Genomic DNA, 19,428 nt, shown 5'->3' on the forward strand with positions numbered 1-19,428 from the left:
TCTACCTTTATTGTTTCCATCCTTTATTTTATTAGTCTCTTGAGCTAATTGTAATATTCGCCGAGATCTAGTTGGAGACATATTAACTAAATGGAATAGTACATAACTTAAATCCATTAGAATTTAAATTCAAATTCCATCAAGTACCTACCATCGGTAGATAGTATTAATATTAATATTAAAATTAGTCACTTGTTCACAATAACAAAAGTAATACAACTTTACTGTCACAAAAACAATTAGCGATAATGAAAGTAGGTGCGATTCATTACAAAGGTTAATGATCTTTCAATACAGTGTTGTTTTATGTTGATAAAGGCGAGATTTGAAGGTGAAAGTTGAATTAGTGTCATATTCCACGGTGAAATCATAGTTAAATGATACACTAAAATGATTTGTGTAGGCAGCGTGTATATTTTTTCCGAGTAATATCACACCAACTCGGCATAGTGTCATATTCAAAGTCACATAAAAATTAATAACAATAACTTGTGATACCAACTACAGGTGGACTATTATTCCATGTTATTTAAGATATTACAAAACATGTTATATAAACATAACTCTACTTAGGAGTATTATTTTAAACAGTATTTCTGGTGTTTTTCGAGAAATAAATCCAAAAAAAAATTGGCTGGTGTGGTATTTTTTTCTATGCAACAATAGCTCAAAAACATAAAACACACTATTTTGAATTGGTGTGTTATTCCGTGAGGTAGTCGATTTGTACGTATCTTACAAAATGCGGCGATAGTTTGCAAATAGTACTGTTCCAATTAGATTAACCCTAACCTAACTTAACCTAATCTAACCTAGTAAAGACATCTCATAAAATTCGCCACATGTTGTAGCATACGTACAAAATATACTCCACGGTGAAATGTTCAACGAAGAACTCGTCATTTGATTAAATGTTACACGAACTCATGTTTCACGTACTGCGGCGCACGAATAAGTGTCCTGCGGTAAACTGTTTACGTACATATTATTTCCGGATATGCATAATGACAGGGCATTTTTTTTAAATATTTATTTTCCTTTACCTATCTTTTTTAAACTGGATCATGGTAAGTTAATTACTGGTGACGAAAAATCAGGGCTTTGAACCGTTACTTTATTCGTTTCGGTTTTCGTTCCGGTTCAAGTAAAAACATATAATTATATCGGTTCGATTCCGCTTTTCGGTTCAGCTCTGAATGATTAATTTTAAATGTTTTTATTTGTATAAAAAAATATTTTCTACCATAATTTAGAACATTTTATTTTACCTGTATGATAGTCCGGCACCACGCTCCGAAACCAATGGTTATGCTGCACTGCACGGTCGTAGCCATAAATAAAAAAAAATACTACGACAACTGAAGTGGGGAATAATATCACGTTCACGCACGTTTTTGAACATGTAACTAACCAAAAACCGATTTTTTTTTCAGGTTCGTTTCCGGTTTTCGTTCAGTTCCGGCTCGAAGCCCTGGTAAAAATACAACATTTTTAATTACCAGTAAATAAAAAGTTTCTTAATTCGTAAACAAATGTATTAATTTTAATAAATTATGGATATTATAATATACATACAATTTGAAAATAATATATAAATAGTTGGAACAAAAGTAACATCCGCTTTTTTACAAGAAGCACATAGGTATTGTCTTTCTCGATCATATGTTATAAATTAGAAAAGGTAGAGGTACCTACATTATAATACTGACATAATAGTATACTATATCTATTATAATATAAATGTATAAGTTAAAATAAATACTAATCACTTTCAATGTGATTAGGTATACATCGTTTTACAAAATCGAAAATCCACAAATTCAACATTACTGGAAATTGACGTTTTTATGCGTCAAGCGTAACAGTTTATTTTTTCTATCGTTTTATATATTTAAATTATTACCATATGAACATTTAATGTAATAGCTGAAGACCCTTTTTGCAATAAATTTATATAACATAAAATGGACATTATATCACTATTAAATTGTTGGGTCAAAAAACATTTATTTATACAAACATTTATGATAATATGTTGTTATATTAAGTAATTAAGTAGACGTCTTATTTTACATAATGTAACACAAAAAAACAGTAGGTATATTACAGTATAGCAGTAAATAATAAAAAATATACAATAATATTTTTTGTTAATAGTTAAATAAAATAAATCAATTTACATTCACCAGATCTGGTAAGTACAGATATTGTTTTTCAATTTGTGTATGAGTCAGAGTATGGACCTAATAGGTTGAGCAAGTGGCTAACATCCATTTCTCGTAAAAATAAAATCTGTTAATACAAACCTCGACTCTGTGGAGACCCATAATATGATCTTATTAAGATAAGAGATGGTCGAAAAAAAATACATTTACAATAGTACCATTGTTATATCAAATAGGTTAACCATCTGATAAACAGCATCATAAAATACCACATACATTCTGCGATGGAGTATCTTGAAAACAGCAGAGTTATGAGTTACGTTGGTGGAAACATGCTTTTTGCATAATGGATATTATATTTTATTATATTTTCAACATGTTAATATTTGCAACAATGCATGCATGCATAAATGCGTTATATTTGCAATTATAGGTTATCTGATAAGAACATGCATATAACACACAAATAAATTAGCATTATGTCTGATTTTAGATGGCATATCAAACTTTGAAATTGCAATTACTCCATAATATGATTTCGAAACTTACCAACTTTTGGCAATAACCCCGTGACGTCAATTAGCATGACCATTTGCAGAATTATGCGATTATAAAATACAAAATACGTGTTGTTAAAAACCCATAATAGGCGGATATAAAAAGCATTTTTAATTAGATCGTTTACACAGTTCGTAATTAAAATTCGTAGTTAAAACAATATACAGTTTTCATTATAATGACATAATTATGTAGGTAACATTTATTTTTGTTTTTAACAATAAAAATGAGAAACATGTAAGTGAAAAATTTTACAATAATTTATGATTGCCGAGGAAATAATATGTTGTTAGCTAATATATTGAGCGTAGATTGTATCAATATACACCTTGGTAAGGGATACTCGCTGACCTACACTAAGTAGGAAAACCTTTTACCTAACCTAATGTGGACAGAGAAAGATGGTCAAACCCGATCAACCCCCGTCACCGCTACACGCGATATTGACGAATATCACTAAAAATCGAGACACTGACGCGTTACAACGTTACAATAGCGAATGAACCGTATTGTCCACATGGGAGGTGAACCTAGCCTCTGAGGGTCTCGAAGATTGGGTAAAGCCAGCAGAGCACTACCACTCAGATCCAGTCATGGGTACTGTACATGGAAAGCCATAAACAGACTGAGAACCATGGTAGGACGCAACCGAGACAACATGGTGAAACTGGGGTTCTCCGTTGACCAAACCTGCGAGTGCTATAAAATACAAGACATGGCAACTATTTTCATGCAAGGCTTGCGCAGTAAGCTGCAATCAGTGACGTCCCGTGGGGACAGGCACATTAAGCGTCGCTTGGGGTCGGCAGTTTCCCAAAGGGCGGCATATCGGGGGGAAACAAAATGTATCAATTAGGTATTATAAGACTTTTTTGTCGGGTTCGTGATGACTAGTTTACTTCCGTTATTCTTCGACGTCACGTTCTTGGTGAGCAGCAATGACACGTGGATATTTGCGAATTATATTCGAATTATAGGTAGGTAGGTACACACTTACCTACTTTAAAATGTATCCAAATATGTTAGCCAGTCAGTCATTAGTTTTGGAAGTTGTCAGGTGTATTTTTAAATGTATCTGTCTGAAACCGTAGACTCGCAATATTCTCTATTGAAGCAGAGTAGAAGTACTCTATAGAAGTGGTATCTTGTTATAAAACACATTTCTTAGATATTGGAGTCAAGAAAGGATGATAAAAAGTGCAGTATTAAAAATATGGCAACATTTTGGCACTGCCTAGAGGCGGCATTTTGTCTAGGGAAGTCACTGGCTGCAATTTCAACGAGATCCTACAAACCGAGGAAAATAGTGTCGCTTTTGCCAACTTTGCAACACATTGTAGCCAACTTCCCTCTAATTTTTCTATTGTGTGCGCGGATGATCAACGCATCTGAGCTGTGGCGTAACTAAGGTTGGTGTCACCCGGGGAGGTAAATTTACGCCCCCCCTCCCCCCATAAACACACACATACAATTTTTCATGAAAACTTATATTTTAAGGTATTTATTAATTTCAGCCTTCCGCCTTTTGAGAAATGAGTCGAAAAATAATTGCGCATGTGATGGTTTCGTGCATTCGAAAAAAAATAAAATCTGGCAAAGGAAACTTTCTTTTACAATATTTTTGTCTGAGAACTGTGCGGGGAATGAAAACATGTGTGCGGACACATTTTCGTAGGTGTGCGCGCGCACACGCGCATACCTTAAAGGGAACATTGATTGTAGCTATTGAAGCCCCGACACGCTGAAGAAGAAGATGACTCGTATTTATTTATTTAAAAAATGATAATGTACATAATTCGTCTTGAACGTTCACAATTCAATTCAGCAAGTAAATTATTTAGAAAAAAGTGTTATAATGGAAAAGACATTAATTGCAGAAGACAGAATCTGGGAATATTAAAGGTAGATTGAACAAAAATAAAAATTTTGCTATCGTAAAAAGTTACAGAAAAAGTTGTTTTCTGAATATCTACTTGAAATAGTAAAGTTATAAATTTCAGTTAAAACTATTTGGAACAGACCTGAACTTAACTAATTAGTAGTAATCCAGTTAAACTCTGTGACTAGTCCTTTTCTTGTGAATTATATAAAAAGTGATCAGGAATTAAAGGTTTAACCGGGCTTTGAAATCTGGTTGTCGCTTTGGCAACCATTGAACCACACTCAGTGTTTCTTAAAATGCATTCCATAACACTCCTCCTCTTGTCGACGTATACCGGTTTCAGTTCCAGTTGTATCGTATCACCAATTTGGGCATCACCACATATCCTGCAAATTCCAAAACGCATAATATTTAGTATCTTACATGACAAAACAGAACATGACAAACGATAAATATAACTATGACCTTTCAGGAAAAATATAAATTTAATATTGAAATTGTCTTATTATTCCTAATCTCTATTATGTTGATAGATTTTTAATAGCACAGATTTTCAATACGTCATAATAAATCAAATTACATACTAAATTTCTGCATTCCTAATCGTTAGAAAGCCTCAAATAAACGGGACTTTGTCGGCAAGCTTAGGATATCTCATCCTAATCAATATAATATGTTCAAAATGATTGGGTGACTAGGTACAATGAAATTATGACCTAACCTAACCTCACCTAAATAGATTCCACAAAAAAATAAAGTTTCATTTTTCACCTGGCTGTTCTGTTTTGTTATGTTCTGTTTTGTCATTTTCTGTTTTGTTATGTTCTGTTTTGTTATATACTGTTTTGTTCGGTTACCCTTACAATATAGGTATTACAATAATAAAATCAACGTTTACTAAGCGGGGTTCCGTAAAAATTAAGGGTCTCGCGAGGGTTTTTGGTTTTTGTCAGATATTTAAGAAGACGAGTTAAGATTATTATTTTAATCACTATTAAAATTCTAGGTTCTGATTATTCTTCTTTTTATCGTTCCATCCCTTAACGGAGTTCGGCGACCATTACGGTGATCTTAGTTTTTTCTCTTACCCATGGACAGTATCCATGGGGTCTTCTCACAATATTTTATAAAAAAAAACTTTTTGTTAATGATCCTATTTATTCAAAACCTTCACTAATAATAGATTTAGGGGGTCATTGACAGGGGTTCTAATACAGCCAATAGTTGGAGCCTTTTAATGGTTAGTAAAACTACCTAAGGTAACCAGGGTTCCACATGTTACATATAAAATGTTACTATAAAGAGGTTTCATATAAATTGTACATAAAACATTTCACCGTGAGCTTTTTTATCAGAAAGAAATGATCGTATACTATACGGTCTACAATTTTATTAGATTCAATATGAACATTAATTCAATTTGCATAGCTCATTTTGGCAAAATTCATGAATTCAAGAATGAAAACCTAACCTAACAAATAATCCAGTTTATCGGCTATTTTCAAAATTTGTTGCTGTAAAGTGTAAGCCGACAAGAACCGTGTTTTATTTAGATATGAATTTTATATCAGTACTATATACGACCCAAAGAGGTTGGACGGTCTTTAATATACGGCCATATATTTCCGATATAATATTTAATGGTGAAGTGTGATACAGCGAACTGCATACGTACAAATTTCCGGACATACTATAAAGAAGGTCCTACTTACTAATCAGTTTGATAAACCATCTATGGAATAAAATAAAGTAAAAAAAATAAGTCTTATTTTAGTTAGCATATAATATTATTACTGAAACATTATAATGAAAAACAAAGTATACAATAATACTAGGAAGGTCAAATTAAAAAAAAATATTTAAAATCACATGCTATTAAATTGCATATTTATGCATTATTAATATTCATTTGACGCAATGTTTTATGAATTTTACTGAAACAACAAACATCCGTGTAATTCAAAAAATCACAGTTTTTCTCATAGTACCTATAAATACGTTTCAAGACTAAACAAAAACATGAATATTTTAAAATATAGAAATATAATATTATACATATCTTCAATTATAAACTAAATATATTTTCGATTTACAGCTGTTTAAGAGCATACTTCAGTGAAACGGCAAATAATTTTAAACTATAGGTGCGACTAAACTTCGGACTGGCTGCCAATCGGAGAGCGAAAGTCGAGCTATGAACACGTCAATTTGTTTTGTGACGGCGTCGGGGGAATTAATTCTTAAATCGTGTAAAGATGACTAAAAAACGTTACCCATTTACTTGAAAGAGAAAACATGTCAATGAATATATTATTATTGTTTCTAAAAGAACAATAAACAGAACATTAAATGGACGCATGTTGGATTTATATGATAAATTATATTTCGTTCGGCACGCGTCATTTGCACAATTCAGAAAACATGGCAATGAATACATTATTATTATTACAAATATAACAATAAACATAACACTAAATGGATGCATGTTGAATTTTAATGACAAATTATGTTTTGTTCTGCACGCGTCGTATGTACATTCTTCGCCCGTGCCCCAGCTGAAGTATAGCCTTAATTATCAAAATTAAAAGGTTTTACAAGAGTCATGTCAAACGAAATATAAAAAGTTTACGTTGAAACAATTATTTAAAAACAACCGGTAATCATATTTGTTTATGATGAAATTAAGGCTATAATGTCAATGGTTGCGGCGTACATGTCAGTATGGTTACAGCTGGTACCTTAATACTCGTACTTTACATTCAAAGATCATATTATTATGTACATGTTACTTTATTTATTTTACCGTAGTTATGTATGAATTCCTGATATTGTGGAATATTAAAAAAATAACTAAGTTTACTCGGAATTAAAAATAATTTTCAAAACTTATGTAGGTAAGTAGGTAATTTTTCTCAGTAGGAATACATAAAAACGGACACAGTTCTTTATGATATTAAAATCTTAATTTGGTAATTTCACGTCACGGATATTATTTAATTTATTTTAAATCTATTTATTTTTTTTATTAATTTAGTCATTTAATCGTTGATATTATATTATGATTAATAATTGAAAGACGACCTCAATATTTTCTTCTTTACTACATCCTCCAAAGTGTTTCCTTCCAAAAAAAATTTTTGTAGTAAATTTCAAAAACTTTTTTTTTTAATTCTAAGCTTGCACTCGAAACATAAATGATAAATGGCGATATGTAAAGTACGAGTACGTTCAATTTAGATTTAATACACCAAAAATGATTATTTTAAACATCATAAGGCTTAGTCCAGACCACGGAACAGATTAATAAGATAGAAATAATGTAAAAACCTTTTCCATGGACTTAGGTTTTGAAACAGGATACTTTAAGACGATCAAGCCATAAAAGACAACTCGCAACTGTCCAGTGCTCGAAATGGACCGGAGTGCACCGGAGCGCCGTTCCGGTTCATATAATCCTAAATATTATCACTTTGTCTCGTGGACATATTAAATTGACCGTCTGAGCTAAATATGCCATATAATAAAAATAGAACAAACTTATTTTATAAAATACACACACTTAGATTACTGTGTTAATATTTTCGTAAAATTATCGAGCGCTCCGGTTCGTAATATTTTCCATTTCGAGTGCTGCAACTTTCCTCAAATATTGAAAGTGCGTTACGTTTCCGTGACATATTACGTAAGCATTGAAAATAACATACTATCTTTTAGCACGTGTTTTAGTTTATCCCATATTTTACATACTCGAAATCCGTAGCCTATTATACCGAACCCAGTAGGGTAACCCAGTTCTCATTAATTTTATGTTACCTGGTCCCATGGCCCCCATATCCTGAAGCGGGCCCCGAGGCCTAGATGCTTGGCGCCCCCCCTTACCTATCGCTAAGGTTAAGATCCGTGTAATTTTCTACGAATACAATAGTGATCCCCAAATGGTATTCTGAAGAACTGCAGGGTTCTGTGTAAAATAAAGGGTTTTCCGAGATTTTTGGCATTTTTAAATAAATCAACTAGAATAATTGTCGGCACGGTATCATATTATGAAGCAATGGTCGTGACTCCCTTTTGTGATAGCCAAATAACATGCAGCCTTTCGCCGTATTGGATAAAAAAGTCGTTTTTATTAGCCAGGAAACACACTAAAAATAATTATAAAATAAAATTCCAGCCATGAAATAGCTCCGCAGGCGACTTTTTTACGATTAGCGTGATTTTGTAGTGTATGTTTATCTCGCTTAAGCCCGGGCCCCTAGGCTAGAGCTCTGTCAGCCCCTCCCCTTGTGGGTGCCATGCCTGGTCCAGACCAAGACAATATTATCAGTCTACAGCGAGATACAAAAAAGACATGGAAATTTGTATCAGAAAACTTTAAACGTTCATAAAATATATTTGCAAAAAATATTCGTGAACAATGCTGATATATTTTTTTTAATAACAGTTTTGTATGTAAAGTTCACTCATTTATGATTCGAATATTCTTGACCTGATCTGAACAGTACGATTCTCTAAATTATTAAATTGGTTCGTATCCATAGGCTGTATTATGTATAATTTCGTGACTATTGGATAGCCTTAGTTGAATATAGTAAACCTATTATTAAATTTAAAATTTATTGATACTTGGACCTTGAGAAAATTCGGACTCGAAATGTTTGCACTAGCAATTATCTACCAACTAGAATTTATGTAATGGAAAATAATTTAAAAAAAGTATTTTGCATTTTTTTAAAACAGATTTTCGTATGTTTAATGTAAACAGTTCGTCTACCAGAGGAACTTAGCAAAAAACGCAAAACGTAAATTGCAATTTGAGGCCATTTATTGATAATTTACATTTTAAGGTATTTTAAGGTAGAACATTAAAAAGAAACATATTTTTTACTTAACTCACAGACAAAATTTATGAAATGTGAATTCGAGGATCCCATTTCATTGTTAAATATTCTTTTAAAGCCATGTTTATTACAGAATTTATTTTATTAAGTTTCTCTTATGCAGAAAAATATTAGTCATAGTTAAGGTGTATTTGCCTATTTTAAAAAGAATGTTTTTTTTTCAAGTAAAAATGTATTTAGTATTAATTTGATTCAATAAAACGCATTTTTTTAAGTACTACTTTTTCCACTTTTGGGATAAAATGGAAATGGGTCTTCTTCTTTTGGAAATCATTTATTTTTAAATAAGCATTCTTTTAATATCATTAAATTTTTAAATTCTACAATTGAATGAGAAATCTAAAGAAATGGATAAACAGGAAATCCTAGAGATTAATAGGCTCTAAATTATTAAATGATCAATTGAATGTTATGTCATCTCCGATATTGTATCCTATATAATGTTCGGGTTTGTCTTATTGATTTAAAATAGCTTCATTTATTCTTGAAAATGTCCTTCTGAGGCGGACGAACCCGGTCCAGATTTAATTAATAAAAGTGCAAAAATTACTGTAAAATTTATCGTTTTATTAAATTAAATTAATACTTAATACGATGCATTACCACCACGAATTCACAGTTAACACAATAAAGAAAATTAAAATATATATGACTTGAAATTTTTTTTTTGTTTTGCACACACATCATTCAAAAACAAAATTATTACATTAAAAATGGATGGTTTTCGCAAATCAACCCCAACTGTAATATTATGGTTAATTTTAATAGAATAGCAAAGTTTTTACTGTCGTATTATAGCTAATAACAGTATAGTTCATTTCAATATCATCAAAACAGATAACGGAATGTTTTACTATCAGAACTGTCAACAATAATCGTACGCTAATCGTCTGATGTTTTGTGGACTTGTGGACTTTTGTCATCGATAAGAAGTTTAAAAGTAAAAGTAGAAAACCCAATTAATAGTTCAAACTCTATATGCAGTTGTGGCTCTAGCACTTTTCCGATAGTGGGGTCAGATATGTTTTATGAACCAGTAATCTATACCACTAATAAATGCCTTACAATTATTATAATGAAAGTCATTTCCACGTTACAACAATGCTTTCAAACGGGTTTCCGACAAAACCGCCCGAACCAAAGCCGCCCAGACATTACCGCCAAAATAATTAGAAATGAGACTATTTTTATTTTTACATAATATTGTATTTTAGATACACAATTATTATTAAAAAAAAACATACGAATAAAGAATATATAGAAAATATATAAATTATTTAAAATTAAATTTCAATTTGTGTACTAACCTTCTTAAATATTCTAAATTAGAAATACTACTATACAAAGGCATTAACTTTTGCAGTCTTTCCTTTAATTGGATTAAGTATTAAGTGTCAAAAACTGATGATTTTTAAAACGTTTTTATTAGCTCGTATTCTTGTTTGTCCGGTGGTTGTTTGGCCAGTACAAATCGTACAATTTATTTTTAACTAACTTCCCGACTAGACATTTGAAACTTTTAGAATATATCAGAACTCGATGCCAATGCATTCTTTTTATACTTTTAGCCGTCTTTAAGCAGAATTGAATTCATTTTCAGTTAATTCTGTTTTGTATGGAAAGTTGTTTCAGAAAAATCCGTAAAAAGTAAAAGACTATTATTGGTTGCTAAGGCGGTGGTCCTAGCAACTAAATTATTAATATATACGTGCGTTACTATGGAAATCAAAATTAAATGTCAAAATGATATTTCAGTATTCCATATTTGTTTGTTTGTTTTTTATTTACTTCAAATCAAGTACAAGTGTGAGCATACTGAGCATAATAATTCAACAGAAAATTAAAAAACGTTGTATATAAAAAGTTTTTTTTTATCTTGTAAATTATTAAGTTATTAGGTACTCTACAAACAGCTGCAACGGATTAAATCTCAAATTATACTGATTATCGTAAGAATGTAAATTTCTATCCATACGCAATTCGAAAAACCAAAAAAGCACATGTTTTATGTATTTTTTTTATGTTTTGCGGGCGGTTTTATCCAGGCGGATTTATCCCTTTATCCCTTAGTACCCAGTGACGTCCCGTGGGGGTAGGTAGATTGAGCGTCACTTGGGGTCGGCAGTTTCCCAAAGAACGGCAAATCGAGGGGAAACAAAATGTATTAATTAGGTATTATTAGTCTTTTTTGTCGGGTTTACGATGTCTAGCTTACTTCCGTTGTCCTTGGACATCACGTTTTTGGTAAACAGCAATGACACGTGCATACCTAATTTAAAATTTATCCAAATATGTTTGCCAGTCACTCGCGAGTTTTGGAAGTTGTCAGGTGTATTTTTAACTGTAGGCTAGGTACATATCTGAAACCGTAGACTAGCAATATTGTCTATTAAAGCAGAGATGGCATTTCAATTAGATATAGAGCTATATAATATCTTGTTAGTAATGTATCCATACAACACATTTCTTAGATATTTGAGTCACGAAAGGATGATAAAAAGTAATGTATAAAAAAATGTTGGGGCATTTTGATACTGCCTAGGGACCGCATTTTGCCTAGGGACGTCACTGTTAGTACCTACATAATATTAGTAGCCAGCAACAATATTTTTAAAATGCGACTTATAGTTTTGGTTTCGTTACACACTATTTAAGGTGAATTCGTTTATTTATTTGTAAAACTATTTTTAACTGTTTGATATTATCATAAATTTTGACAACATAATGAAAAGTGCGATTAATTCCCACTCAATAATAACATGGTTTCCTTACGAAATGTCCATAAAAGTTGTGAATTGGATTTCTCCTTCCGGGTGCTGCATTATTCCGTATGAAGAGACAACGTCAACCATAGAAGATGAAAACGCGCTGTGCAGCTTTCCAGTGGCGTCGCACATCTCTTCTGTCGCAACGAACGTCCCCGAAATACATCCATCGCCAATAGATGAAATTTTCAACTGAAAAATAAATTATATTTAAACGTCGCTGCATATTCAATATGACCTATGTGCAGTTTTTGGTCAAAATGAGTTAATGATACCACTCGAAGCGGATTTTTTTTCCCCACAATCTGAACGTATGCTTATATTTAAAAAAAAATCTGAGACAGCATGAATACCATATTAAATAAATCGTATGTGCAGCTATTCTAAAAATGCATCTGAATTAGTCGTATGTGAGCAATGTTGCACATACGATCATTTCATTTCGCACAAATTTTTTACCGTAGAGCACATCCGATTTATTTCACACTGACTATGATTTTGACGGTTTGCTACAAATCGACTTCGTTGCCGTCGAAGGTGTTGTTTCAGACTAAAGACATCACAATTTATCGATTATTATTTATCATCTTTCAAAGACTTAATTTACAATACATTATACTTACGTATTGACGTTTTATAAAATCCTTATTATCCATTAATTCGTCAATAATACTGTGAAAATATTCACGCATCGTTTTTAGATTATGTTCTTGAAGCGCTCGGTACATATGTCATGTTTATCACAATGTAGTGGCCTTTCTTTAGTATTATTTAAATATTTTTTTTCAAATTAGGGAAAGATTTTATTTTTACATATAAACTGTTAATAATACATCAACATTACGTAGTATTCTTATTTTATGCAGGGAACTAATAAAGGTGTAGGTTAGAATCGAGTCGCGGGTATAAAATATTAGGTACCTACTTCTTTCGAGGCAACAAAATGGAATTGAAGACACTGAATCGTCAGTATCACGTAAAGTAAAAAATGTTTCAAATACGATATATTTTTAACGTTTACCCCACCCTCGCAATGTAATGAAATTAATCCTCAACCTTCAACACCATATTAACCAGAGGATATTTATAATATGCCCACACTCTGTAAAGACGGTATATTATCAAACTGTAATAACATAATGTGTGAAACTGCAGGTGGATTGATATTACAAAAAGAGGCAGAAAATGAAAACCAAATGCCTACATCATCATCACATCAACCAGAGGAAATTTATAATATGCCCACACTCTGCGAAAAGGTATATTATCAAACTATATACTAAGATAAATGTCTCAAAGACAAAAGACAAAAGTGATGAGGAACTGTTTTTCGGACCCTGCGATTATCTGTATTTCTGGCACCCAACTCGAGCAAGTCAGCAGCTACGTCTATCTCGGACAGCAGGTGTCCATAGACGGAAGCATGCATGATGAAATTGCTCGAAGAACAAAGCTGGGATGGAGTACTTTCGGACGTCTGAATAGTATCTTCAAGAGTGACCTACCATTATGTCTTAAGCGTAGGGTGTTCTAACAAATGTGTGCTATCCGTGCTCACGTATGGCTGCGAGACGTGGACCCTCAACACGAGAAATGTCCAAAGGCTAAGAGTCACACAGCGAGGCATGGAGAGGTGCATGTTGGGCATCACGCGAAAGAACCGTAAGAGAAACGAATGGGTAAGGAAGCAGACAAGAGTACGCGATGTAATAGGCGTTGCCAAACAGCTGAAATGGAGATGGGCGGGGCACATTCCGTCATCCAATGGTACCCAAGGGGTACGAAACGGCCACAGGGTCACCCTAAAAGCCGCTGGATTGACGAACTGATAAAGTTCGGCGGAAATACGTGGCAGCGAACGACACAGGATTGAGAGAGTTGGAGAAAGCTTGGGGAGGCCTTCATCCAGCAGTGGATTGACCCCGGCTGATGATGATGATGATATACTATGTGAAACTTCAGGAGAGTTAATATTATAAAAAGAAGCAGAAAAAGAAAACGTAATGCCTCCATCATCATCATCATCATCTGAAGACAATAACTACTAATATTGTGCTTTGTGAAAATACTGGTGAAATATTACATACTATGAACAGTATGGACTATACGTCATTGTCGTTGGACATTCCTGTTACGCATTTGATGAAACGAAATAAAATAAGGAGAACGTTAGGAGAGGCATACATTGGGTACAGAAAAGTGAATGATAAATATGTACTCGATGCTGTGAAACCTAGAAAAATATTGGGCGAACGGTGTCAGCACAAACTACCCAATAGAATATTGAAAACCTCATATTTGTGCCATTTAGTTACGGAAGACGACGGAATGACATTATAAAAAAATATTTTTATCCTGTTCTTATTTTTATAACTGTAACAATGTAGGTATTTCTAATAACTACCTAAGTATATACTTTTTTATATCGGCCCAATGTTTTATTATCTTGTTCGTTTATATTAATATGTTTTTGTGAAAAAATAATTATTAAATCTTTCCACAAAAAGTTTCTTTTATTGAATGATCATACAAAACTCCTTTTGCTACATAAGCATACCCACAGGTAGTCAATTTCTGGAGCTTGGGTTGAGGGTTAAATCCCTCGGCTGGCAAAATATGCATGTTATTTTTTCAATGTATGTTTGATCGAAAGCGAAGACCCAATAGGTCGGGCTGTTGGTTAAAGACAATTCTCCTAAAAAATCTTAATAATATAACCACTACTCTGTGGACGCTCTGACTTGGCACAGAAAAATGGTGACTTATTTTTTAATATTTTTTATAAGTATAGGTACACCAATAATATTATAATAATATCACACACAATTTTCGTTCATGCTTAAATGCAATATTCTAATGTTTAGATGAATCTATTTTAGTATGAATTCTAACAAATTGTGTCAGTATAAAATAAATCGTATGTGCACAAAATGATGCATAGAATAAGTCGTATGTGCAAAATAATCGGAAAATCGCGTATTTTATGTTGAAATAGTTGTTTTTTTTGTTTTTTCAAACTCAAATAACATGTGAAATATTTAGGTCGAATTTAAAAAAAATAAAAAATGTATAAAATATTTTTAGTTATTTTTTAAAACAGTTTTTTTCGATTATCTCAGAATGTGTCAAATGACACATACGATTTATTGAATATGCAGCGACGATTATATTAATTATATTGAACATAGATAATAATATACCCCGTTTACACGTGCATGGATTTACTATGCATATTTATATTATATTCTGGTGTCGAGTTATGGACTCTGGTGGCAAGGGAACGGAAGGCAATCGATGCAATCAAAATGTGGTGTTGGTACCGAATGCTTCGTATGACGTCTTGGACATAATGTAGGATGAACCAGTCAATCGTCTAGAAACTATAGATAAAGGAACGACAATATGTCTGGGACGCATTCTGCAGTTTTTGAAGTTATACTTCTTTTGGCGCGTTTGGGAAAACAGATCAGAGTGTATTTGTTGCGTGTGACGTGCCGATATAACGCTTTTGGTGTGTGACCGGCCCCGATGTAACACATAATTTTATAATTGCATTCGGGTTGCGTAATACTTTGAAATATTTATCGTTGTGTTAGGCGGATTCAAATTTGTTTCTGTTAACTTTCCTAACGTTATTCAAAAATATTGGAGTTTATATTTATTTTTCATTGTAAAGATTGTGTATCAAGATTTGAGGCTATATTTATGTAAGTATTACTCGTATTTATGAGTAAAATTATATATCAGTAAATAAATAAATTTTGTGAATGTTGAGTTGGTAAATAATTATTATTATGATTATATTCATTTCGGTCTCAAAAGAATATGTTAAACCAGCGACACTCCAATAAGCGACTCTTTTCCTGAGTGTGTAATTTAACAAGATAATTAAAATAGTAATAGTAAATAATATTAATAATTACAGAATGAAGCAATAAAATAATTTTAAACCAGCGGCGCTCCAATAAGCGGCCTTTTTTCTGAGTGTGTAATTTAACAAGATAATTAAAATAGTGATATTAAATAATATTGATAATCACGGTATAAAGCAATAAAATAATTTTTAACCAGCAGCGCTCCAATCAGCGGCCATTTTTATGTGTGTAATTTGGCAAGATAATTAAAATAGTAATATTAAATAATATTAATAATTACGGAATGAAGCAATGAAATAATTTTAAACCAACGGAGCTCCAATAAGCGGCTCTTATTCTGAGTTGTAATTTAACAAGATAATTAAAATAGTAATAGTAAATAATATTAATAATTACGGGATGAAGCAATAAGATAATTTTATGCCAGCGGCACTCCATTTCAACTTCCTACCAATAAGAAAAACAAATAAATTGGATTGTTCGATGAACCAAAGAAACACTTTTATTTAATTTGTAAACCTGATTCTAATCACCACACCAGAGCTAGTCGAAGAATCTAGGTTATCAACAAGTTTTGTTACGCCAAAGAAGTATAACTTCTAACGCGCGTATATAAATACACACGCCGATTTTTTTTCTCCTCTAGAAAAAAAGCGACCAAGTGGAGAACCTCACAGCCAGCCTCCACCCTAACCTGAGAGAAGCATAAAGCGAAGAAAGGTGGAGAGTTTTAGTCGCTCAGAAGATAACTGCATTTCAGGGTCTTCAGAATCCCCAAAAGAAGAAGCACACACTAAGTATTTTCTCACTGTCATTGCCGCATTTTTACGAAAACAGTTTATTCCATTTAGATAATTATAATAAATACCTTTTTCTGTCGGCGCAGATGCTTTTCGATCCAAGAATTGTTAATATAAATTTTTAAATTTTTATACATTTTGATGCATTGTTATCACAAACTAAGATTATATTAGGTCATATTAGGTTGGGGTAGGTTAGGTTTGGTTTGGTCTAAAAGAAAATTATAAAATCTCATGTGAGCATCTGCGGCATATTTACCGATTTTTTTAATAAACTATTTCTTTTATTCAACGAATAACACAAACACAGCGCGGCTTAAGCGTCGGCCTATAACGTCGTGTGTTCCAGGTTCGAATCCTGAGTCTGGTAAGTACACATATTGTTTTTCAATTTGCGTAGAGTCACAGTATGGACCTAATAGGTTGAGCAAGTGGCTAACATCCATTTCTCGTAAAACAAAAATCTGTTAATACAAAAACCTCCACTCTGTGAAGGTCCATATGATCTTATTAGGATCGGATATGGTCGATATGGGTATATGCATGAGATGTTTTCAAATTATGTATATTAGATTTTGTTCATGTCTTTTATTTTCTCTGTTTTTCACATCGTACTAATATAAACTCCACACTTCACTGATTCACTATCGGAAATGAAATAATGGCTAAATTTCAAGGCTGTAATGCAAATGAATAATAAACCGGATTACCTTATCAAAAAGATTCACCGTGTCCCATCTTTTGTATGTTGTCGCATACTCTTGGACCGCCTTCAGAAGCCGAAGCCCTCGTTTTGTACCAACGACCATTGTTCACTAATAGATACACTGAACTGACAACACTAGACTGACTTAAATATTATCTCTCACCTACTGATTTTATTTTGTTTTTAGAATAATTAATGGCCGCATACAAAGTGCGCACGATGGCAAAAGTCGTTAACATTGGATAAATTATACCTAATATTATTAAATACTCACCTACTCGTACATTTTTAGCCATGTTATCATACATGCTCTATTCTTTTTTAATTTACAATATAGTGTTTCCCAAACTATGGCACAAAGTTCCCACCACCACCCGTCATATATGCACAGCCGTGGATATGCACGGCCGCTTTCGTAATAAAGTTTTTACCGATTTTGAAACTAAGAGCCTTATAATTTATAATATTCTATTAAAATAATAACCCCACGATGGCTTAAGCGTCGGACTATAGCGTCGTGGGTCCCAGGTTCGAATCCTGGGTCTGGCAAGTACACATATTGTTTTTCAATTTATATATGAGTTAGAGCAGGGGCGGGCAAACTTTTTGGATGGAGGGCCAAATTCAAGAATTCAAAATGAGCAGCGGGCCGCAAGTAAAATACCATTTTTAGATATACACTATTTATTATCACGAAAAATAAACATTACAAAAAAATTAATGAGAAGAATGAAAGTGTTGTACATTTTTTCAAATTCAGGTGTTAATTTTGTGGTTGATATTTTCAAAACTGCTTGTAAATGGGCATCGGAGATATTTGATCGTAAAGAATTTTTATTGAGGTTCATGATCGAAAATGTTTGTTCACATATATAGGTTGATCCAAAAACAACGAACATTTTTCTTGCATAATCTTTAAGTTGTTCGAATTTGTCTGAATTAAGGGCATTGTAAAATTTGGATATATCTTCACGACGATGCAATTCTCTTAAATCAGTGTCACTGCAGACCAATAATCTCAAGTTGTAGCTCTCTCAGTACACTATCAATATCTATTGAAAATGGATCGCGTACTGTTGCTAAACTTGTCTCAATTTTTCGGAAGTCACCAAATCTTTGTAAAAAATCGTCATTCAGAGCTTTAATAATTTTACCATATTCTTCAAATTTATATTCTGGTATATTCAGCAACTTCAAAGTTGGAAAGTGGTCCACGTTCTTTTTCGATATTTGTCGAAGGAACAACTTGAGTTTTAATTGAAATCCATTCAAACTCTTCACCATATCGTGGGTATATATTTTTTTTCCTTGCAACGCAGAGTTAAAAGTATTTAAATGTGTCATGATGTTCAACATAGAAAATAGTGATTACATAGTGTGAGACGAGACGCAAGGAAGACGTACTGAGATAATACATTAACGAAACAAGAAATTCTTCAAATTTTAATCTATTGTCAATATTTTTTTAAAAAATATAAAAAAAGTTATTCGTAATCAGAAGTACAATTAATGATGGCGGGCCGCAAAAAAATAGCCGGCGGGCCGCAGTTTGCCCTCCCTTGAGTTAGAGTATGGACTTAATAGGTTGAGCAAGTGGCTGACATCCATTTCTCGTTAAAACAAAATCTGTTAATACAAAACCTCCACTCTGTATAGGCCCATATGATCCTATTAGGATCGGACATGGTCGAAAGAAAAGAAAATAATATAACCTCATAGTCATGGGTAGGAGTTATATCAAAATTTACTATAATATTCAAAACTTAATTTTCTATAAAA

At 32.6% G+C, this 19,428-nt stretch overlaps 1 protein-coding gene across 1 annotated transcript; it reads right to left on the bottom strand.

Moving 5' to 3' along the window:
* Nucleotides 1-1,899: 1,899 nt before the first annotated feature.
* On the bottom strand, nt 1,900-17,806 carry LOC147072632 (uncharacterized). Its single transcript, XM_085945810.1, has 3 exons — nt 17,654-17,806; nt 12,276-12,460; nt 1,900-4,991 (listed from the first exon to the last, which is right to left on the bottom strand). Exons 1-3 carry the CDS (start codon nt 17,750-17,752, stop codon nt 4,787-4,789), a joined length of 489 nt encoding a protein of 162 aa, XP_085801936.1. The 5' UTR covers nt 17,753-17,806; the 3' UTR covers nt 1,900-4,786.
* Nucleotides 17,807-19,428: the final 1,622 nt, after the last annotated feature.

The sequence above is a fragment of the Rhyacophila brunnea genome, unplaced genomic scaffold, assembly GCF_057557595.1.
Source record: "Rhyacophila brunnea isolate RB1 unplaced genomic scaffold, BYU_Rbru_1.0 scaffold_19, whole genome shotgun sequence".
Taxonomy (NCBI): Eukaryota; Metazoa; Arthropoda; class Insecta; order Trichoptera; family Rhyacophilidae; genus Rhyacophila; species Rhyacophila brunnea.

What these genes read in the sequence shown, in the direction of transcription:
- LOC147072632 (XM_085945810.1), bottom strand. Translation starts at nt 17,752, where the DNA reads ATGGTCGTTGGTACAAAACGAGGGCTTCGGCTTCTGAAGGCGGTCCAA. An exon ending in CGGTGAATCTTTTTGATAAG is followed by an intron (nt 12,461 to 17,653) that starts GTAATCCGGTTT and finishes TTTATTTTTCAG; the next exon opens with TTGAAAATTTCATCTATTGG. An exon ending in ACAACTTTTATGGACATTTC is followed by an intron (nt 4,992 to 12,275) that starts GTAAGGAAACCA and finishes TGGAATTTGCAG; the next exon opens with GATATGTGGTGATGCCCAAA.